Source organism: Coenobita brevimanus, chromosome 110, assembly GCF_032717465.1.
Source record: "Coenobita brevimanus isolate Jiangsu-jjx chromosome 110, ASM3271746v2, whole genome shotgun sequence".
NCBI classification, from domain to species: Eukaryota; Metazoa; Arthropoda; class Malacostraca; order Decapoda; family Coenobitidae; genus Coenobita; species Coenobita brevimanus.
Window position 1 is genome coordinate 36,640,756 of NC_137063.1, and position 24,941 is coordinate 36,665,696.

Below are 24,941 nucleotides of genomic sequence, written 5' to 3' on the forward strand. Positions count from 1 at the left end.
GCATCATCGTCGCCGTCTTCATCGGAATCTTCAAGCTGGGTACTGACACCTGCAACTGAAGATGCGATCTCGATATCAGACAGGGTCTGATACCCAGGATCGCCCTCGTCGTCATCCAACCACTCACGCATATCGTCCACATCAACATCGTCGCCATGCGTATGTAGCCGTGCATGGAAGTCATCCACGTCAAACCCTAGAAAATCGTACTTCACATCCGTTCCGAGAAGCAGACGAGACCAACCATTTTCTAGAGTCTTGACAGGGACTTCCATGCACTGGCCCAGTTGTAGATGGCAGACTTGATGTTGTAGCGGCGAAGGTTTTCCAAAGTCCGCTGGTCTCGCTTGTCCCGTCCCTCCCTGCGTTTGTCCTCGTCCTCGAGAACAACCATCACCTCATCCAGGAACTTCCGTCAGTATAGGCGCTTTGTTGCCACGATCACTCCTTGATCCATTGGTTGGATGAGAGCAGTCGTATTAGGTGGCAGAAACATGCACCTAATCCGGCCATTCTCAGCCACCAAGTCCTTGTCGCACGGGTGGGCAGGTGCATTGTCGAGGAGAAGGAGGGCCTTTATCTGGTTGCGCGGGATTCCCAGTGTCTTCGTCTGGTAATGTATGACCTCCTTGACGAAGTGGCTGTGGAACCAGTCTTTGAAGATCTGGGCTGTAAACCATGCCTTCAAAGAATGGTACCAGACGACAGGAAGGACATCCATCACCCCACAAAGACACCGAGGCTGCTTTGCACGGCCAACAATAATGGGCTTAAGCCGGTGCATGTCGTTAGCATTGGCACAACACAAAGCAGATATCCGTTGCTTGGAGAGCTTGCAGCCAGGTACACGCATCTCCGTCTCCTCGGCTAGAGTGTTCGTTGGCAAAGAGCGATAGAATAAACCAGGTTCGTCAGCATTGTAGACTTGACCGAGAGTGAGGCCCTCCCTGTCGATCAAGCCCTTCACCTTGTGCCAAAACTCATCAACTCCATCCTGGTTAGCATCCAAAGCTTCACCATGAGCTTTACGGTTGGTAAAGCCATGCCATAACTTGAACGCGAAGAGCCAACCCTCGGATGCCTTGAAGTCTAGGGTGTCGTGAAGCCTGGTGAACTTCTCAGCAGCAGCCTTCATCTCCGTTCCACATACCATCACACCAGCAGCACGTTGCTGTCGATACCAAATGAACGTGGAGCGGTCAGTTTCAGCAAACTTGGGAGTAAACATCACCTTCCTCTCCACGTTGCATTTGCTTTGCGATGAGAAGTCAGCCGTGTACTGCATGAGTTTGTCTTGGGATCTCTTGACATCGAACAAAGTAGATCAGGCCAGGTTGAACTCGTGGAGGATGCGGGAAGAAGACCACCCCGCATCTACCTTCTCCAATATCTCCCGTTTCTTCTCCAGAGTCAACACCACTCTCTTCCTCTTCTCAGGCGGCGGGGCCATCATCACACACACTAATAGGGGGCCCAAGAGCAGCAGGAGTGCCTGCAGCAGGTAAGGAACCACCTCAAAGCGAGCACGTGGGCAGCCATGACGACGAGCGTGCACTCGCGACGAGAGACAGGCAGTAAGTGGGGAGGATGCAGTGGCGCTCTATCGGACGTCGGAGGAATGACGCACCACAACAAAGCTGTCCCACGCCATGCGCGCCAAGTTCAAATTACGGGCGGGAGACCCCCCCCCCCCCGGACCATTTTGGGAATATTGGATCCCAGGACGATTATGTCCGGTTAGTGAGGATGTTCGGATATTGGGCGTTCGGATATTATATATATATATATATATATATATATATATATATATGTGTGTGTGTGTGTGTGTGTGTATATAGTCTAGTCCAGTTTTCAGGTATTTGGACAACTCCAGGCATTTTGGAGTCAAAGTTGGAAAATAAGCTTTTCTAGGGTGTTTTTTTGTGAAAAATCCATTTTTGCTGTTTGCCAAGCTGTATCTCTCAAGGTGACACCGTCAGACGGGTAAATCCAAGATGGCCGCCTTAAATTAAAAAGCATCACGTTGTTGAAAGGACACAAGTCAAGAGTGAGAGCAGTGGAAATGAGTTATTTAAGAGGAGCCTGTGGAGTCACATGGAGAGACAGGCTGACGAATGAGGATATAAAGGAGCGTTGTGGTGTGGATGTGGATGTGATAGGAAGCGTTATGAGGAACACACTGAGGTGGTTTGGCCATGTGGAGAGGATGGAGGGTGAAAGACTGACGAAGAGAGTGTATGTGAGTGAGGTGGAGGGGGGAAGAGGGAGGGGGAGGCCGAGGATGAGATGGAGGGATGGGGTGGAGAGGTATATGAGAGAGGGGTGTGTGAATTGGGAGCAGGGCAGTGAAATGGCGGGGGACAGGGCGACTTGGAGGCGATTTGTTTGTGGCCACCCCAAACAGGATTGAGGCGTCTGGCAATAGATAGATAGATAGATCATTTTTACAAGTGGTGCCTCGTCCGTATATCATTATGACGACCGTAAAACCTTATTAAAACCCACTATAAAGTCATTGTACATTAATTATTTTATTGATATTACTTTTCTCTTAATTAAGTAATAAACATAAACATAAATCCAGGATGGCTGACAACACATTTATATTACAACAAGTTGCAGATTGCAAATTGATGAACAGGCATAGTGGCAGTGTGTTTTACACAGTGTCATTGTTGGGCTTCGACATTGCTACAATCGTCATCGGATGTTCTACATTTGCATGCTGCTGTACATCGCAAGTGGGACTTTTTACATTTGCAACGTGCACTGATACATCAGTTGGCGCAGTTGCAGGTGATCAGTTCCACACGAGTCTGGGACTGGGGGTAAGGACATCACCGTTGGCACCAGTGATGCAATAACAGTTCTTCAATGTCTTCGCTGTTTGCTTTTGCCTCTATTTCAGCCCTCAGCCCTTGTGCTTCGTTTTGGATGAAGGTCAGGAGTTTTGGCATCAGGATTCTCCACATGGCCTGGATGGTTAGCTTATGTGCTTGCATTGCTTTGGAGTATGACTTGCCTTTGCCCGTGAGGACTTGTTCTGCTGTACCAGGACCAAGGATTTTGCTTTCAACCCAAGCCTCCATTAGACCAGATGATTGAACATGTTTCCCAGTGACCTTCAGAAAGTTCAGCGATATGTGCAGCCCGCCCATTCTGACGATCAGGAAGTCCTGGTATTCGTCCTTTGCCCACTTGAGCTCCGACAGCTTACAATAAAGGGCTTCATCAACTGTAAGTACGACATGGTGTTGTCCAGGTTGTGTTGCAATGTGTTTGCATCTCTGAACCACCGTATGGAGTGTCAAGTTCATGGGCCGGGGCCTGGACAATTGGTATGTAACCAACACTCGTCATTTCAGGATTGGCGCTACAGTTGCTTTGGTTAAAATGTGTCCAGCCTGTCTTGATGTCCACATCTTGTCGTTTCAGGAAAAAGACCATGTCCTTGGCAGTGGCTTGAGCTGCTGATGGATTGTCATCATTTGATTCATTGTACCATTCTTTGTTGATGCCCTCAGTTGCTCTAGGTTCTAGTCTTCCTGTCACCACTGCAGCAGGTGAAAGTTGATCCATGACTTTGGGAACTTTCAGACTCGTGTTTGGGGAAGGTCGAAGGTCCTTCAGTCCTGTGTCCGCTTCGGGACCTCTTTGCCATCCAGCGATCTGTGTGGCATGGAAGCTGTTTTTACCATCAAAACTGTTGTCGTTGATGTCAGTGTTGTCACACGTGAAGTGCACGAATCTGTTTGGTACAAAGTTTAGTGGAATCACTGCTCCTGTTTCTGCATCCATTGTTTTCAGAGTACTCTCAGCCAGGGATGTGTCAACCTGCAGTAGTTTCGGGTAACTTATGATGTGTCCAGCTTTGTGAAGTAGTTCAACAAGTTCTTTAGACCGTGTAGCCTGGTGCAAAGTGCTGGCAAGCCCAAGATGTTTAGGAGTCCAGTGCTTACCTCCAGTGACGTTGTAAACCAAGTCTTGTGCAATACTAAGAACTTTTGCTTGACTGTCATCCTGTTTTGTATCGTCTGCTACGTCATCTGAGTCTGCTTCCAAAAGACTCTGTCCACCAAACATCAATCGAAGGAACATAAAAAGGCTATTTGGGACGCAGGATATCATTTCATCTTCATTGGCAACAAATCCCTTGTACATGGGATGTGCCAGTATATCACCTCTCAGTCTCAAAGCCACATGAATCATCTCAATAAATCCTTCTTGAGCCTGATATTTTGGTATCAGTGTTGGTTCCTCCTTTTCAGAGAGTAATGTTGAGAAAAGGACAAGAATAAAACAAAAACATATCATATACATCGTTCCCGGGAGCAAATATATCAACAATCAAATAAAACTGCAGCCATCTTGGATTTTCACTGTTTATGATGCTTTATTTACACACAGAGACACACATTTTACATATTTTATTATCAATATGTACATTAGGAGATTGTGCAATGCATTATATCCATTAATATATTTTATATTTGAAGCAGTTCTTTAAAATATGCATTTTCTAGAAAAATGGCTGCCATCCTGGATTTAGTCCGCCAGGAGCAAAACCGCATGAGATACAGCTTGGCAAACAGCAAAAATGGATTTAGCACAAAAAAACCTTAGGAAAGCCTATTTGCCAACTTTGACTCTAAAATGCCTGAGGATTTTTATACAGCCACATTTTCCAGATATTCCACTAGTCTAATATATATATATATATATATATATATATATATATATATATATATATATATACAGTATATATATGCTCCTGTGGTGAGGGAGACACAATCTGGCCGCACTATGGGGTGGTACTACTACTCTGCGGCCAGGTTATGTTAGGAAGAATACTGCCACTGTATTCCCTGCGAGTCGTAAAAGGCGACTGAAAGGGGCAGAGTGAGGGGACTAGGGACCCTCTCCTCTGTTTTTTAGTTCCTAAAAAGAGACATTCCAGAGAAAGGGATTGGGGATTGAGTTATCCCCGTACCCTGAAGATTGGGTCTATTATGAATGTGCGTGGATGTACTGTAGTATGATTGAGGCTAAAAGGGAGGAGATTGGGAGAATGTTTGTGAGAAGAAAGTTGGATGTGTTAGTTTTGAGTGAAATGATGATGAAAGGGAAGGGTGAGTCTATGTTTGGAAGTGTGAATGGAAGATTGTCAGGTGTTGATAGGGGAGGGGCAAGAGAAGGTGTGGCCTTGTTAGTGAGTCCGGAAGTACAGCAATGTGTGATTGAATGGAAGGGGGTGTCATCGAGACTGATGTGGGTGAAAACGATGTTTGAACATGAATTGGGGGTGTTTGTGAGTGCATATGGGCTTGGTAGTGAAAGGGATGAAGAAAAGAGGGAGTCTTTCTGGAATGATGTTGATGAGTGTCTGCAGAGTTTTGGAGCGAATGTGAATGTGGTAATGATGGGAGATCTGAATGCTAGAGTGGGAAATGTAGCAGTTGAAGGTGTAGTTGATATGCATGGTGTGCCTGGAAGAAATGAAAATGGGGAACGAATGATAGGGTTGTGTGTTGAGCGAGAGATGGTGATTGGAAATACGCTGTTTGAGAAGAAAGATATTTATAAGTATACGTGGGTGAGACAGGAGAGTGGAATGGTTGTGGATAAAGCATTGATGGACTATGTGGTTGTGTCTAGAAATGTAATAGGAAGATTGTTGGATGTGAGAGTTCTGAGAGGGGAGGGTGGAGGTATGTCTGACCACAACCTGGTGGAGGGAAAGTAGTAGGTAAGAGATGGGTGAGAGCTAGGAGGGTTAGGTGTGGCAGGGAAGTTTTAAAAATGAGTGAGTTGGATAAAAGAGAGAAAATGATAGAGTATCAGGAGAAAGTGAAAGATGAGTGGAACGCAGTGAAAGATCAGGAAAATGGCAGTGTGGAGAAGGAATGGCAGTTGTTTAAGAGTGCTGTGATGGGGCATGCAGAAGAGATGTGTGGTGTGAGACATGTGGGTGGTGGTGTAAGAAAAGGAAGTGAATGGTGGTGTGAGGAAGTAAGTATGGCTGTGGCTGAGAATAGACGTGGATATGAAGTGTGGCTGCAGAGGAAGGATGAGGTGTCATATGAGAGGTATAAGGAAAAGAGGATTAGGGCGAGAAGGGCTGTGTGTGATGCTAAAGTGGCAGCAGATGAAAGGTAGGGTAGGCGGCTGACTGAGAATTTTCAACAGAATAAGAAAATGTTCTAGAAGGAGGTTGAAAGGGTGCAAAAGGGAGAGTCTGGAAAGGAAGAGTGAGTAAAAGCAGAGGATGGAAGGATGTTAATTGAGATGGATGCAGTAAGGAAGAGATGGGCAGAGTAATTGAAAGAAAGGGTGGCCGAGATTGTGGCGGATGGAAGGATGCAATGAATAAATGTGTTGGGAGAGTTGAATGATTCTTTGATCACGAAGGAGGAAGTGGAGAAGGCAGTAAAGGAGATGAAAACAGGGAAAGCTGCAGGTATGGATGGGTGTGCTGTGGAATGCCTGAAGGGTGGTGGAGTGACTATTGTTGATTGATTAGTAAGATTGTTGAATGTGTGCTTTGTGAAAGGTATGGTGCCAATTGACTGGGCTAGTGCTTGTGTGGTCCCGTTGTATAAAGGCAAGGGTGATAAGTATGAATGTACTAGCTTTAGGGGTATAAGTCTGTTGAGTGTTGTAGGTAAGGTGTATGGAAGAGTATTAATTATGAGAGAGAGGGTACAGAGGGAGTGATTGGTGATGGGCAGTGTGGCTTTAGGAGAGGGTGGGGATGTGTGGATCAGGTGTTTGCTGTGAGACAAGTGTGTGAAAAGTATTTAGCGAAAGGCAAGGATGTGTTTTGGGCATTCATGGATTTAGAGAAAGCGTATGATAGAATTGAAAGGAAGGCTTTGTGGACTGTTTTAAGATTGTATGGACTTGATAGTAGGTTACTAAAACGGATGAAAAGTTTTTATGTAAATAGTAGAGCGTGTGTAAGAGTGGGAAATGCTGTGAGTGATTGGTTTCCTGTGAGAGTGGGGCTGCGACAGGGATGTGTGATGTCGCCTTGGTTGTTTAATATTTATATGGATGGTGTTGTAAGGGAGGTGAATGCAAGAGTTTTAGGTGGAGGTCTGAGTCTGGTGAATGTTGATGGTGGAAAGTGGAATCTGAAGCAGCTGCTGTTTGCAGATGATACTGCACTAGTGGCTAATTCAGAGGAGAGATTGAGACAGTTGGTGGAGGAGTTTGGAAGGGTGTGTGAAAGGAGGAAACTGAAAGTAAATGAGAATAAGAGTAAAGTGATGACGTGTACGAGGTTGGTAGATGGTAGGGGGATGAATATAGTTTTGAATGGTGAGTTGCTTGAGGAGGTAGAGTGTTTTAAATATTTAGGGTCACATGTTGCTGTGGATGGAAGAATAGATGCAGAAGTGAAGTTTAGAATGAATGAAATAGGTAAGGTGCTGGGAGGAATGAAAAAAGTGTTTAGATGTTTATCACTTAGAATGGATATAAAGAGAAGGCTGTATGAAGGTGTTGTGGCACCGACTGCATTATAAGGGGCTGAAACATGGAATATGGGTGTAGCAGAGAAAAAAAGTTTGAATGTAATGGAGATGAGGTGTCTGAGGAGTATGTGTGGAGTGATGCGTATGGATCGAGTGCGAAATGATGAAGTGCGAAGGAGAACTGGAGATGTTCGGGAGATGGTTGGTAGAGTTGAGCAGAGGATGTTACAATGGTTTGGGCATATGGAGAGAGTGGATAATGAGCGATTGGTGAAAAAGATAACTAGATCTGATGTGAGAGGTGTAAGGCTGAGAGGGAGACCACGAATAGGATGGATGGACAGTGTGAAGAGAGCATTGGATGCGATAGGGATGTCTGTTGAGCAAGGAAGAGTGGCTGCGCATGACAGAAATAAATGGAGAGAAATTGTGAATGATTAAATGATGACGCAGCCCTGAGGGGATATTCTTCCGCATTTGGTCTGATCAGTTAGTCAGGTCAGGTGCAGGTAAGGAGATGGGTCTATTATGATGTGGCAGGGTAATCCAGCTCTGCTGTCGAGCCCTGCTGCAGATGTCACTGATTGCACTGCTTATTTGACCGTTGTGCAGTGTGATGCGGTGAGGATCTGTCCCTTCTCCCCTTTGGGGCTAAGATGCTAGTGAATGTGTTTGAATGGATGAGTAAATGGAGAGTGTGTCGTATTGTCTCGGCTACATCCCTGTCCTTGGGGGAAGCAGCCTAGGTATATAGGTAGTGTGTATATATATATATATATATATATATATATATATATATATATATATATATATATATATATATATATATATATATATATATATATATATATATATATATATGTATATACCTGTATATACTGTATGTGTGTGTGTGTGTGTGTGTGTGTATATATAAGTAAATAAATAAATATATATATATATATATATATATATATATTGCATATACTTTTTTTTTTGTTCCAGGCAAAATAGTTCAGAGCGAGTTTGGTGGTCATCTGGTGAAGAAGGATGATCATAAAGTTGCCTACGTATCACTGGTGAGAACTGCAGCGTTTTGTTTGCACAGTGAAATATATAAGTCCATTTGCCTCTCATTTCATTCATTCATTGCCAGACGCCATGTATCCCAAACGGGGTGGTCAAGGGCTTAGAGTTCATTGTTTTACAGGGAGGGGCACTAATCCTCCACCAACCCCACTTGACACGTAGGGAGAGCGTTATGCCAACAGCATTTGCCTCTCATCTTCCATTATTTTTGCTGGATTCGTAGATGCTAGAATTGCTTAGTGGAAAGAGATGCATATTATCATCCAGAGATGAATGATAATTTGCACCTCAGTCCACTACCCCATATACAAGCTTCTATGAATCCAGGAATGAAACAGAGGCAGGAGAGGTGAATGGACTTTAAATCCTTGCCATAAGTCATGTTTGATGTTCATTTATGCTATAAAACCTAAAGGATATTATAAAAAGAATGTTAAAGTCCTGTTGCTTTCTATAAAGCTGTTATGAAAGTTTTGCCCAACTTACAATACCAGTTGTTTGAAAAAAGTTGTAATGTTTTGAAAAACATCTCTGACTTTACTATACAGTATTATGCTGATGTGAGAGGTGAGGACATTGACTTGCGCTTGTTCCTTATCATAACTAAAGTAGCATGGAATATTACCGATTTGTGAGGCAGTGATGGACAGTCTGCCCTCCCCCTTCCCCCCACCCAGAAAAAAAAAAATCGTACCGGTACAGTAAAAAGGTTTCTCCCATGTAAAAAAATATTCCGATATTTTGGCATTAGTTTCAGTAAAAAAAAAAAAAAAAAAAATGTATCGCAGTATTAATTATTACTGTACAGTTTGTTACTTTCCCATACTGTACTGGTTAACTGTTGGTGAGTATTGTTTTCACTCGGTTTGTCTGTTTATCTGTTAAGAACTTTACGCTTAAACTACTGGTGCAATTTTGACTGAAATTACAGGGATGATGGGCAATGACCTTCTGATCACCTGATTAAATTTTGGGCCAAATTGGGCCAGGGCCCAGGCTGTTGGCCCCCCAAATGTAAAAAACGGGGATGAGTAAATTTTTTTTTTCACTGTAGCTCCTTTCAAATTCGTCATGTCGACATGAAACCAAAACCTAAAGATGCATCTTTCAAATGTGCATCCTATAACATGCCTCCTTACATCAGAGGGGTTCCCCTCCAGTTATTGGTAGGGGGGTCAGTGTCAGGTGGGTCAGGCCTAAAATTTCAAATTGGCATAAAATTGTCAAATTTTACCCGATTTACCTTGAATTTGATATATGACATCTTTGACTAGATTTGCTGTTGTGTTTATACATTAGCAATGAAATGACTGCCAGGGACAGGTTTGCTGTGCCTTGTGTGTACTTTTTAATGAACCTTTAACTTCTGACACTGAACATTACAAAAGCCAGTAAATTGAGCATGTTATCATTTGGTGATTTCTTATAATCAAGTGAAATCATATGTAGTTCACAAAATTAAGATACAGTGGGCAGGTACAGTACGTGTGAACACAGCGCGAACATCGCATAGTACACGAGTGACCAAAAAGCATAACCATAAAACTTTGAATGCATGAGCTCAGCCCACAGTATCCGAGGCAGAGGCAAGGAGTGGCCCAAAACTGCTATTTTCCCAGGCTACATCCCCCCCCCCCCGTTTGTTATACTGCAGATATGTCCATAACAAGGTGACGAATAAAACAGACAAACAAGAAGAGATAAAAGAAATTGCTGAAAATGTGAGCAGTAGTTAGGAAGAGGATCCTCCCCTCACCACCTCCCCTGACTCGCTTGCCACCATCCCCTCCATCTCCGCTGCCCCACCTTGCTGACCAGCTGCCTCCCCTTCCACCTTCACTGCCGCATCTTACTGACCAGCTTCCTCCCCCTCCACCTCCACAGCCCCACCTGACTCACCTGCTCCACCTGGCATACTTGCAACCCCCACTATAATGGCTGTTGCTGCATTCTGGAAGAAATATGACATTCAACAGACCATAAATTTCTCTGTCAAAGCCTGGAATAATGGAACATTGGCAACTGTTAAACACGTATGGTGCGGCGGGGGCACTCTAAGTTTGTTGCCGCACCTCGGAACCCCTGCTACTTAAGTCCGTCAGGCCTGTCATCCACTGTTTTCAAGGTGTATTACCATATCTTTGTTATTTTAGCTATATCTGTAATATGGAGGAGGCGGTGGCTGAATCGGTAGAGAAGTGGCCTGGTCCTAGGTTCGAATCACCGCTGGGGCAGAGAGCAGTTTAAGGATTTGAATTTCATAGAAGCAGGCTTTACCGTCCTACTAAAAGACCCGCCAATGTGTCATGCAAATACTCCCGCTAATACCAATACACCAGTCCTGTATGATGGGTGTTAGTGCCAGAGTGGTGACATTTGCAGGTGTATGGTATGCAGGAGGACTACTAGGCCTTGGGAGCAGACTGTGAAGCCTATGCTCAGAGTCGGACACATAAAAATAAATATATTTATATATATATATATATATATATATATACAGTATATCTTTATCATCCGGACCTCCTTTCCCAGCCAAGGGCAGGGTGAGGAGTAGCAATGTCCATACAGCACAAACTTGCCCAGTCCAAATAGGCCACACTTCCATTCACTCATCATTCAAGCTCCCGGAATCCTGGCTCTACCAGATACGCCAAAAAACATTCACCACATTCTGCAGCTTCACACAAACGTATCCGATGGGTCAATCCGGACGCTGCCATGCTCACATTCATCCAGCCAGCTCGTTCTCTTGTCAGTTCCCTAGCCTCACCGACTTCCAAACCTCTCTTCCTCAGACACTCATCTGTCATAAATGACATTTGTCTTGGGAATATTAACAAGTCTCTCACACGGAACAAGTATAAGTCCCGGGTAGCTACCTCCCTGTCTCGCTATCTGTTTCTCTCTCTCAAATTGCCAAGCCCTTCTCCCGTCACCTGTCTCCTCTGAGGCCTGTCTACTTCTCTCTTGCCTGTTCTGTGGCTAATCTCCGTCTGAGCTCTCTTTCCTAAATTCTGGTGTAGCAGGGGTGTGTCACGTGTGTTCCTCGTGGATGGAAAGTTCTCGCAGCCTGTGTGTGAGCATGTGTGTATGTGTGTATATGGCCACTAGACGCTGTCGTGTGCCTATCAAGCATTCCTCGCGTCAGAGTGTGTAAGCATGTTTAGCACTGCTTGATTCTCGCAGACACAACACCTCTCATCAACTGACTCCCTGCTTCTATCTATCTATCTATCTATTATGATTTGTAAATATAATATGTAGTCCTACATCTGCTCGGCTGCGCAAAAATGGCGTACCATCGACATTTAATAGTCATAACATATTAATACATACTATATACACATTATAATGAACTTATAAGCTAATTAAGTGAAATACATAATATTGTAAAAGTAAATTGTATGAATATTGTATACATATAATATAGTAAATAGTGATTATTCAGTAATATTACATTTTAAACAAGTTGTATACATATTTGAATAAATGAAATGGTTGTTGTATAACACTTTGTAAGACGTGTATGTACAACAGACGTATGCATATAATTGTGCAGTGGTAATACTGCTAGGTTATACATTACATATTTGAGTTATCACTTTAGTAATGTCTAATATTTCACCTAACTTGTATGATGATACTGGTAATACAGAATTGTGCTATAATTGTATGACTTATAATATTGTACTAACATTGCGGTACTACATAATTGTAACATTTTATGAATTGTTACAAAATATTGTGGTAATGCATAATTGTGTTGGCCTTATAATTGTAGTTACATTTTGTTAATGCAACTATTACATAAGTGTCTTGGCCTTATAATTGTAGTTAAAGTTACATAAAAGTTACATCTTGTTAATGCAACTGTTAATTGGCAAAGTGTAACATAATGCAATCGTTTGTCGTTACATAATTGTTACATATCGTTTGTAGTTACATAATTGTAGTTAAAGTTACATAAAAGTTACATCTTGTTAATGCAACTGTCACAGAAATGGTACATATTGTTTGTAGTATTGTTTGTAGTTACATAATTGTAGTTAAAGTTACATGAAAGTTACATCTTGTTAATGCAACTGTTAATTGGCAAAGTGTAACATAATGCAATCGTTTGTCGTTACATAATTGTTACATCGTTTGTAGGTACATAATTGTAGTTAGTGTAACATAATGCAATCGTTTGTCATTACATAATTGTTACATATCGTTTGTAGTTACATAATTGTAGTTAAAGTTACATAAAAGTTACATCTTGTTAATGCAACTGTCACAGAAATGGTACATATTGTTTGTAGTATTGTTTATAGTTACATAATTGTAATAACTGCAGTCCTAACATATGCTGCGGTCGATGATAGTGATGATGTGTCATGCCACTTGTTTGTGGAGACAACAATTTGCTTTTTTGTTTGTAGTTTATGTGGTATTTTGGCATATGTAGTAACACTTACACTTATTTTCATTTGTTTGTTATGTGATCTTACTCTATTCCTCTTTTTTCTTTCTTACTTTTCTTTCTTTCTTTTTTTTTTTTTTTTTTTGTTGTTGTATGTATTGATTTTCTATAGTTTGTTTCTCTTTGCTTGTGTACGCTTTTTCCATGTTGTTCATGGTTGCATTATTACTGGCTAATTTCCTTGGGATACTTTTTTTAAAGTTTAATTTATATTGCACAGATATTATTGAAAATGATATTATATAGTCCCATATTTTGTTATTTTATATAAAAAATATATACACTATATACAGTATTAACTATACACACTGACTTGTTGTTCACCTGTACCTATCGTGGGTAATATGTGTGTCAGCACTGTGTGGAAATCATTGTCTTCACGATTGTGTTGAAGATGTTCACTCTTGCTAACGGCATTTGTGTTGGCCATTTTTTTTTTTTTTTTTTTTTTTCTAGTTTACCTTGTAACTTAATTTATATGTTTCCATTAGGTAGCTTTAATTAATAAATGTTTAATGCAGTTCTTTTAATCGCTCACTGAGTAACTGTGATGGTATATTTTCTTTATCACGTTGTAGATATTATATGTATAGTTGTATATATGAAACACGTATTTTATGTAGGTATAAATGGTAACACTCGTTGGTAGTAAATAAATGTTATAATAAATGAATGAATGTATGCTGTGTAGAATATTTATTGTTGGTGCAAGTATTTAATGATTGAATTATGAAGATAATTGAAGTAGGTATGTGTATTTAAGCTGTAACTATACAACACGTTTTATATGTTTGTGCAGAAGCTTATTGTCTATCACTGTGTATTGTATGAATGAAGTAACTATGTAACTCACTAATTTTTACCGTGGTGGGAAATGGTGTGAGTGGTGTTGCACGTGGTGATAGCGTTGTCCTTCGCGGGTTGATTGGCGTGCTGTCGTCTCAGCACATGGTGACGTCGGCTTCCCACACTGGTAGCTGTGGTGAGTGAATGAGTAGCGATGAGTAACTTGAGTGAAGACGGGTGAGTAAGACGAGTTGTGAATATGGACTTGGTGTTTTGCTGCGTGTCTTGACCTCTGGGTCAGGCGGGAGAGAGTGGTGTGCTTGTTGCTTTGGTTTTTCCTCCTCTTTACTTGCTTCGTTTTATATTCTTCTTGTTGCTGCTTGAAGTTACGTGAAGATTATAGAATTGTTTCGTAGACTTGTAGACCATTTGCATTGTAGGCTGTATTTTATAGTGATTCTGAAGCTAATCTTGTAGAGTATCGCCTGCTTTTGTAGAAATTTGCTTTTAATTGGGAGACGATGTCCGTAGTTTCGCTGATTCGTCGTAGAAATTGCAATATTGTATCAATTTTGTTAAACTACTTGCAAGGCGTCGTGTGATCTCTTGACCTCATGCATCAGCATGATGATCTGGGAGACGGAGGGGGCTGGTTGGAGAGAAGTGTCAGGAGCTTGTTGTGTTGTTGGTTGAGAGAGAGATATTCTTGTTTTCAATCTTGATATTTTGTAGGAATTTAATGTTGATTCGTAGACGAGGTTCGTATACATTCGCTGCTACCAAATGTCATAAATGACATTTGTCTTGGGAATATTAACAAGTCTCTCACACGGAACAAGTATAAGTCCCGGGTAGCTACCTCCCTGTCTCGCTATCTGTTTCTCTCTCTCAAATTGCCAAGCCCTTCTCCCGTCACCTGTCTCCTCTGAGCCCTGTCTACTTCTCTCTTGCCTGTTCTGTGGCTAATCTCCGTCTGAGCTCTCTTTCCTAAATTCTGGTGCAGCAGGGGTGTGTCACGTGTGTTCCTCGTGGATGGAAAGTTCTCGCAGCCTGTGTGTGAGCATGTGTGTATGTGTGTATATGACCACTAGACGCTGTCGTGTGCCTATCAAGCATTCCTCGCGTCAGAGTGTGTAAGCATGTTTAGCACTGCTTGATTCTCGCAGACACAACACCTCTCATCAACTGACTCCCTGCTTCTATCTATCTATCTATCTATCAATCTATTATGATTTGTAAATATAATATGTAGTCCTACACATCCACCATGTCTCTCCATCTTCTCCTTGGCCTACCTCGCCTCCTCCCTCCTTCAAATTCGCTCAGATATACCTTTTTCACTACTCTGTTGTTATCCATTCTTTCCACATGACCATACCATCTCAGGACACTCTCTTCGATTCTGGTGTCCACCCACTTCCTCACTCCACACCTTTCACGAATCACACTATTTCGTATCCTATCCATATATATATATAGATAGATAGATATAGATATACACAGTAATCTTCCCATTATCTGATATAATACAGCCAAAGGCATGTCCGGGAAATGGGTTCGTCCAGATACTGGGCCCCTGCCTCCTGGACTGGTACTTATGGACCCTAACCCAACCCAACTCAGAAAACCACCTACATAACTCCCTACCGGGCATACATGGCACCTATTTAAGACCTTATTCACACAAATAAGGAACAGAAAGCATGAAATAAATGAAAAAGAACCAGAGAATGAGGATTTAGAGGAGAGTATGGAAAATATTTAGCAGTGTACAGGGTACTTACAACACATGCGTGGCCATTACGAAGATTAACCTGCCTCCTATAAAGGCTCTGTCAGTGGTGAAAATGCTCTTGAAGCATGTTCAGTAATTCAGTGTCGTGCTACACTTAATCCTTTTGCACTGTGAGTTATAATTGTTTAACACTGCACATTCTGTTCTTACTTGTGTCATGCCAGTTTCAACTGCCAGTTTGCACTCTGCATTTAATCCTTTGCACTCTAAAATCTAATTTCTTAACACTGCACAACACTGTAAATTCCCATGTGGTCTTGTGGCGGGGTATGGCAGTTTATTCACTGTTTATTCACGAAAATGAGCACGTGTGGCATCCATTGCGTTGAGCGTCTAGCCTGGATGGTCATTAGGTGGTAACTGGGGAGACCTGGAAGAAGAAGAAAAAAGGGACCAAGTGTAAACACAGCTGCTCTGCGCCGCACACCAAGTTCATATTACAGGTGAAAAAAAAATTGGACTTTTTTGGGATTTTTTACGTTTTTTGGCCATTTGGGGGGTTCTGAAGGCCTGTGCCCAAAATGTCCGGGTAGTGGGGTGTCTGGATAGTGGGCATCCGGATAGTGAGCAGATTACTGTATATATACAGTACAGGTTATCCCTTAATTCACGCGAACTTTTTTCACACGATTTCGGTTATCCACGAATTTTTCGTACAATAATTAAAACAAAATTATAGTATTCAAATAAGTAATTTCAATATACAAGAGAAATAAATAAAATATAAAAAATTCCTACCTGCTGCCTGTGTGCACACATATATGTATGTATGTGTGTGTGTGTGTGTGTGTGTGTGTGTGTGTGTGTGTGTGAGCCTGGGAGGTCGGTCTACCACGCACCACACAGTCAGTTTGAATCCGACGGTCGAACCATGCATGACTTGCAAATCGTCATTTGTGGCTTATTTTTCTGCCTTCCAGTAATTGCTTGCTTGCCTTGTCTGTCAACATGGGGCATAAGCGTAGTGCTAGTGATGCATGTGGTAACACACCAAAACTGACTTGTAAAGTGATGTTGCTGACAGAGAAAGTTAAAGTGTTGGACAAACATCAGGGAGGAATGTTGGCGACAATTCTCCGTCAGGACGATTCCCCGTCATTTATTTAGATACCAGTTTATTTAGCAAGTACAGTACACTAGTTTTTTACTTATATGAGTTATAAAATCCCCCAGAAAATTAGTTATTAAAGTATTAATTAATCAATATTAAGTATATTAATAGAAAGACGGGGAATTGTCCATGTTTTGACGGTGAATTGACTTGATGGTGAATTGTCTCAGAACCGTATGTTTGGGGTGAGTCAACTGTTCATACAATAAAGAAGGAGAACAGCATACAGGAGACAGTGAGGGCCAGTGCACCAGACAGTGCAGAAGTGTCTCCACCTACGCCTTTGAATTGTCTTGTAACCGCATGTTTGGGGTGAATGAGTCAACTGTTCATACAATAAAGAAGGCAGAATGTAGCATACAGGAGGCAGTGAGGGCTAGTGCACCAGGCTGCTGAAGTGTCTCCACCTATGCCTGTGCTTGTCAGGTTTCAGTTTTAAATTTGTTACATTTTTGTTGTTTTTAATACTTTATGCTAGTTTATAAGGTGTATGTAGTGCATAAACAGTATTATTCAGATGTAATATACGTATAGACATGCGTAATTATGTGCACACAAGGGCAGAACATATACGCAAATTTACCACATACGCGAAGGGTCTGGGAACCTAACCCTCGTGTGAATTAAGGACTTACCTGTATATATATACCTTGATATAAATATATATACCCTGTATATATATATATATATATATATATATATATATATATATATATTTATATACCTGTATATAAATATATATATGTATACAGTATATGGAGCCTCTGTGGTACAGTGGTAGAGTGTGTGTCTTGTACACGGGTGGACCAGGGTTCGCGCCCCACCAGGGTAATAAACTTTGGGAGTGTTCACCCGGCCTCGTACTGCATTGGCGGACACAAGGGGTGCTGTGGTTGAACCAGTGTCGCATACTGTAAAGTATGCTTGCACCCAGTCGGCTTGCGCGGGCCGATTACACTTGGTTCACAGACTACACACACATCCAAAGCCACTCCAACACTACAAATACACTTACAAGCACTTCTCACCCTACATACAGTCTCTACAAGACAGCCCAAGCCACTTGGTAGTGATACATTGGCTGTATCGTCCCGACTTCGGTCGGGATAGACCGGTCCTGCAGTGGATACTCAAACGGCTGATGATGATGATGATGATGATGATATATATATATATATATATATACACACACACACACACAGTACATCCCCTACCCCTGGGGGTAGGGGGGGTTTTCAAGAATACTCCCCCAGTATCCCTGCTTGTCATAAAAGGCGACTAAAAGGGTTGGCGGAGGGTTAGTGCCCCTCCCTGGAAAACAACTAACTAAAAAAACAAACAAGAAGCCTCGGACAAGGACTGACCAAACGATGACAACCCAGGACCGGACAAAGGACTTGGTAATGGCAACATGGAATGTAAGAGGAGCGAATGATGAGGTGAAAGAGAGAGAGATTGTCCAGGTGCTTGAGGGTGCGAAAGTGGATGTATGTGGAATAACTGAAACAAAATGGAGAGGAGAAAGTGCGAGAGAATGGGAGTATAGATGGGGTATATGTGCAGGAGTAGGTGAGAATGAGAGGGCAAAGGAAGGAGTATGTATTGTTGTGAGTAAAAGATGGAAGAAGAACGTAAGACAGTATGGATCAGTTGGGTCAAGGATTGTGTGGGTAAAGTTGAAAGTTGGAATACAAATGTGGGCGATAGTGTGTGTGTATGTGCCAACGCAAGATCGTGCTAGAAGAGTGAGAGAATAGTTCTGGACAAATGTAGAACTGTGCATGGAAAAGTTTGGAAGGAATGAGTGTTTTTGATCGGTGATATGAATAGTAAAGTTGGGAATGTGAAGGTGGATGGAATAGTTGGTGAGTGGGGTGTGCCTGCTGGGATAGATGGGAATGGGAGTGCGTTAGTGGACATTTGTGCTGGGAGGGGGTTGGTGATAGCCAATACCCTCTTCAGGCTTAAAATGATCCACAGGTATACATGGCGAGTGATGAGAAGGGTGGGTGGTGAACTGAATGAAAGGAAGGCAATGATTGATTATGTGTGTATGGATGAAAGGATGCGAAGATGTGTAATGGATGCAAGAGCTTATAGAGGTTGGGGGAGTGGACTTTCTGACCACTACTTGGTGGTGGCCAGAATTAGGATTCAAGTAAGATGGAGGAATAGAAGAAGGGAAAGATGAGAGGAAGGAGTAGTTGCAAGGAGAGTGGAAAGGTTACAAGAGGATGAGAAAAAGGCAGAGTATAAGAGAGAAGTGGAGGAACGATTGGGCAAATATGAATTGGAGCAGATGGGAGACGTGGAAGGTGTGTGTAGGATATTTACAGAAGAAATATGTGCAGCATGTGATGTGGTGTGTGGAAGGAAGAGAAGACGGAGGGGGGTGCAAGGAACAGCGTGGTGGACTGAAGAGGTGAGACAGGCTGTGGCACAAAAGAAGAAAGCATACAATGAATGGATGAGAAATAGGGGCGTGGAAGAAGTTGAGAGGCGGAAGAGAGAGTTACATGTAGAAAGAAAGAGAGAGGTGAAAAGATTAGTAAGAGAGAGTAAGAAGAGAGTGGATGAGGAATTTGGAAGGAATTTGAGTGTAAAGTGGAGGGACTGTAAGAAAATGTTCTGGGAAGAGGTGAAAAGAGTAAGACAGGGTGGAAGTGAAGTTAGCAGGGGAGTGAAAGATAAAAATAGTAGATTACTAGTGGAGAAGGGAGAAAAAGGGAGCAGATGGAGAGAACACTTTAAGGAATTGTTGAACATAGAGGCTGGAAGTAATGCGAGTATAAGTGGCTGGGGAATGGCTGGGAGAAGGAGGGAGGTAAGAAGACAGGAAGAAATCAGTAGGATAGTTGTGGAAGCAATGAAGAAAGTTAAATCGGGGAAAGCCCCAGGAATTGATGGAGTGTGTGATGAAATGCTGGAGCATGGGGAGAGAGAGTAGTAGAATGGATATGGAAGATGTGCAGATTGGCCTGGGTGGAAGGTCGAGTCCCAGAGGATTGGAAGTCAGGTATAATTATTCCCTTGTACAAAGGAAAAGGGGAAAAAGAAGTGTGTGGTAATCATAGGGGCATTTGTTTTCTTAGTATAATAGGAAAAGTGTATGGTAGGATACTTATTGACAGAGTTAGAGAAAGAACAGAGAAATTAGTTGGAGAAGAACAGGGAGGCTTTAGGAAGGGAAGAGGTTGTGTAGGTCAGATATTCATTCTTAGATCTTTAGTGGAAAAGTTTCTAGAGAAGGGAAAGAAGTTGTATGTGGCTTTCATGGATTTGGAGAAAGCATATGACAGGGTGGATAGACAAGGATTGTGGAAAGTATTAAGAATATATGGAGTAGATGGGAAGTTGTTGAATGCTGTGAAGAGTATGTACGATGGTGCGAAGGCTGCAGTGCGTGTGGATGGTGAACTAAGTGAATTTTTCTCTTTGAAAGTTGGGTTGAAACAGGGATGTGTCATGGTTGTTCAATCTGTACATGGATGGAGTAATAAAAGAGGTACAAGGTAGGGTAGTGGATGTTGGAGTGGCCCTGGTGAGAGAGGGTAGTGTTCGGAAACTCCCTGTACTGTTGTTTGCAGATGATACTGTGTTGTTGAGTGATGACGAAGGGGAGCTGCAAGGCTTGGCGGATGAGTTTGGGAGAGTGTGTAAGTAACGGAATCTAAAGGTGAATGTAGGGAAGAGTAAAGTGATGGTCTTTGAGAGAGGTGAAGTCAGTGAATGTACAGCGAGGTTGGATGGTGAGGAATTGGAAAATGTGAGTACGTTTAAGTACTTGGGTAGTGTGATGAGTAAGGATGGAGGTTTGGAGGGTGAAGTGCTTGAAAAGGTACAGCAGGGAAGAAAGGTTGCTGGTTCTTTGAAAGCAGTGATAAGAAACAGGGAAGTGAGCATAGAAGTGAAAAAGTTACTACATGACAGTATTGTGATACCAACTCTAACGTATGGAAGTGAAGCTTGGACGTTGTTGGAAGGACACAAGTGAAGAGTGAGAGCAGTGGAAATGAGTTATTTAAGAGGAGCCTGTGGAGTCACATGGAGAGACAGGCTGACGAATGAGGATATAATGGAGCGTTGTGGTGTGGATGTGGATGTGATAGGAAGCGTTATGAGGAACACACTGAGATGGTTTGGCCCTGTGGAGAGGATGGAGGGTGAAAGACTGACGAAGAGAGTGTATGTGAGTGAGGTGGAGGGGGGAAGAGGGAGGGGGAGGCCGAGGATGAGATGGAGGGATGGGGTGGAGAGGTATATGAGAGAAGGGGGTGTGACTTGGGAGCAGGGCAGTGAAATGGCGGGGGACAGGGCGACTTGGAGGCAATTTGTTTGTGGCCACCCCAAACGGGATTGAGGCGTCTGGCAATGGATGGATAGATAGATAGACATCCCCACGGTACGCGAGTTCTTAGGATGCGATCCCCCTTGTACGCGAGGACTTATTTTTTTTTTTTACTTTAGTGTATTTTTTATTAGTACGCAAATTGAACTCCTTGTAAGCGAGATGGGCAGCGAAGAGTGGCCCAAATCCGGGGTTTCCCCGAGTACGCGACATTGCCCCCCCAAGAAGCGATAATAAGTAAAGGTGTATGTATCTATTGCCAGATGCCATAATCCTGAAAAGGGTGGCCATTTGACTTTGAGTTATTGGCTTTATGGGGAGGGGCGCTAACCCTCCTTGAACCCACTTGTTGATGCGTAGGGAGCACATATGGGTTGGTTATATGGTTACCACCCAGCGTTGTAAATGGTTTCTTGGCTTACAGGAAACCATTTGGCTTGTCACTCAATGTAAAACCACCTGTAAAGGAAAGAAGAGCAATAAGAAGTGACAGGGAAGATGGGAGATATAGGAAGAGAGGAGGGCAGGCACAGATAAAGAATGATAAAAGCTAAAGAATAAGTAGGCAGCACTACATCAAGTGAGTGGATGATGGTCGCCACCACCTACCACCAATGATTTACCTAGTAAAGCCATGATTTTTTAGGTTTACTTTATCTTAGGTAATAAGTCTTAGATAGTTTCCCTGTATAGTACAAAATTTAGGTCTGAAAGGCATCTCAAGGGTTGCCCATGAAGGGGGGTGCCGCCCATATGTAATTTTTCCCATAAGTTTATGTGTTCACATTACACAAATAACTAGTACGCGACGTCCTCTGCCGCCCATATAGGCGCATACTAGGGGGATGTACTGTACAGTAAAACCTCAATTTAACGGCATTCTAACGGCAACCCCAAACTAACGGCACAGATCTCCCGAGGAATATTTATGCAAAAAAATTTAAAAAATTCCCCCCAAATGGGTAAAAATTAGAAAGAACTTCAAATGTGGCAGGTGCTGCTTGCATCTCGATCTTCTGTTTGCAGTGTCCTGCCAACTGGGTATGTTTATGCTCATCCAGTCCTCCTCCCACCTAGCCTGACCCCAAAGTGAAAAATCACACTTCACTTATGAGGTTTGCCAAGGATACAATGGTAAATCGGAATGTTAACTTGGTAAAATTGCCGACGATACCACGGGCATTTGGAATTCATCTGGATGGATTCCTGTCGAGGATACAACGGGCAAAACAGTGTGACGAAAACACAGGCAACTCGACAGAGAATATATTGTACTATAGCACTGAACATTTAGCCTAACACTGAATACTTATTAATATTTTAGAATAAATATCAGTCGTTTTGAAACTTTCATAGAGTTAATACAGTATTTCCTATACCTAGGAACCTGTGCTATCGATAAAATAATCACGTTTTTACAACTGAGGACTCCACTGCATCTAGATGTACTGCTACCAGTCACCACCTGAAAACATCACAACAACAACTTCTGGATAATGTGATGTGATGTATACTTCTCACTGGCGTGTGTACATGTTTGTAAACAAAGTTGCTTCTCTTTATTCTCTACCGAGTCAGTGACGGCAATCACTTTCCACAGTCGCAAGACAGGGCTCTGGCAATAATGTGAGAAGCACGTCCTTTGCTGAGGATACGAGGAACATGTGTGATAGCATCCAAGTTTTGTTCCACTTCAATCTTCCCCGGCCGTTCCTGATACGAGGTACCGTGTGATACCCCCTTAACTTACCTGGATTACTGTACTTACCTGGATTACTGTACTGTACTTAATGGATTACTGTACTGTACTTAATGGATTACTGTACTGTACTTAATGGATTACTGTACTGTACTTACCTGGATTACTGTACACTACTTTACTACAGTACAACACCATACCTACCTGCTTTCTTTAGTTCTAAATATAAATTTTTTTTATTGATTTTGTATGTCTGCATATGTTTATATGCTAAAAATGTGTTATAATGTGTTAGCGTGAGTTCCGGGGGTATCAGTAGGTGTAAGCCCAAATCTAACGAAATTTCGTTTTTTTCGGAATGCTCGGGGTCCCCTAGGGTGCCTTTAATTCGAGGTTTTACTGTATATATATATATATATATATATATGTATGTATGTATATCTATCTATCTATCTATATATATATACTGTACTCGTATATGTATCAGTGGGTGTATAATGGCGGGATAGTTGCAGTGCCAAGGCGTGCTTGGAGGGTGTCCCTGCAGCTGTCCTGGCAGGGTGCCCCGAGGCCACTACCACAGCCACTGGTAAGCTGGTGGGCTAGGGGTCCCAGATCCAATGCCTGGACCTGGGACTGTGCAGTGAGTGGGACCTGTGCTATGTCTGTCCCCCTTTATTAATACTGAAGATGACAAAACAAAATAGGTTTCAAAGCAAGCCTGAGGACAGTAAATCACCCATGGGAATGAGGGTGGGTTCATGGAATGTGGGAAGTTTGAGGGGAAGAGCGGGGGAAGTCGTTGCGGCATTCAGTAGGAGGTGGGTGGATGTGGTGTGTTTGCAGGAAGTCCGGTACAGGGGTGGATCAGCCAGAAAGATTGTTGGGAAGGACTGTTGCTACAAGTTGTTTTGGCAGGGGGGGACAGACAGATATGGAGGTGTTGGTGTGATGGTTGTGGAGAAATGGGTGGAATATGTTATGAATGTTTTGAGAGTAAGCAATAGGATATTGGTAGTGAAAATTCTGTTGGATAGAAAGGTAGCTGTGATTATATTGGCATATGCTCCACAGGCAGGATTGGATGAAGCAGAGAAAGATAGATTTTGGGATGATTTAATACGTTTAGTGGGTGGTATGCGGGATGATGAGATAGTGATTTTGGGAGGGGACTTAAATGGTCATGTAGGTGAAGCAGCACAAGGTTATGAAGGAGTGCATGGGGGATGTGCGTATGGTCTAAGGAATGCAGAAGGGGAAAGGATACTTGAGTTTGGGGAGGCAACGGACATGACTGTGTGCAACACATATTTTAGGAAAAGAGACAGTAGGTTAATTACGTATGAGTCTGGGGGAAATAGCAGTCAGATAGATTATTTTCTGGTTAGGAGGGCTGATAGGAGGTAGTGAGGGATGTTAAAGTTATAGGAAGTGAGGAGTGTGTGCAGCAGCACAAACTATTGATTTGTGATATGGTGCGTAAAGAACAAAGTGATGAAAAAGAGGACTTATGTACCTAGAAGGAAAATATGGAAGCTGAAAAACCAGGTAGTAAGGGATGCCTTCTATAGCGAGTTGAGGAGAGTGGTGGCTGAACAGGGAGCTGTACACAGAGGCGTAAATGAACAGTACAGAGCCCTCAAGAACAATTTCTTGAGAGTTACTGATGTAACATGCAGTTGGACATGAGGACCACCAAGACATAAAATAACTTGTTGGTGGGATGAGGGTGTAGAAGCTGCAGTTAAGGAGAAAAGAAGGCTTTTCCGGAAATGGAAGAAGGGAGGTAGCAAAGAGGAATATTTGGCTGCCAAGCGTAGGGCTAGAAGAGAGGTATACAGGGCAAAGTCTGAGTCAGAGAGACTATTACTTGATAACCTAAATCATGGGGAAAGGAAAAATATGATATTTAGGGTGGCAAATTAGATGACGAAGGATAATCAGGAGGATATTATAGGTGAGCCGTGTGTGAAGAATGATGAAGGAAGGGTAGTGGTGAACAGTGAGGATATTAAAGATGCATGGAGAGAGCATTATAACCAGTTGTTGAATGAGGAGTTTGACTGGGACAGAGAAGGTTTGAAGCCAGCAGATCCAGTGTCTGGCCGTTGGCCTTTGATTGATACTGCTACTGTGAGTGAGGCAATAGGCAGGATGAGGGTGGGGAAGGCAGCAGGTGTGTCTGGGTTGACTGCCG

At 42.6% G+C, this 24,941-nt stretch overlaps 1 protein-coding gene across 1 annotated transcript in view; it reads left to right on the top strand.

Moving 5' to 3' along the window:
* The window catches only part of mRpL23 (mitochondrial ribosomal protein L23), a 112,503-nt gene that overhangs the window by 73,773 nt on the left and 13,789 nt on the right, over positions 1-24,941 (top strand). Inside the window, exon 3 of the mRNA XM_080286014.1 lies at positions 8,460-8,533. Coding sequence (XP_080142140.1) covers positions 8,460-8,533 — 74 coding nt within the window. The remainder of the gene's footprint in view (positions 1-8,459; positions 8,534-24,941) is intronic.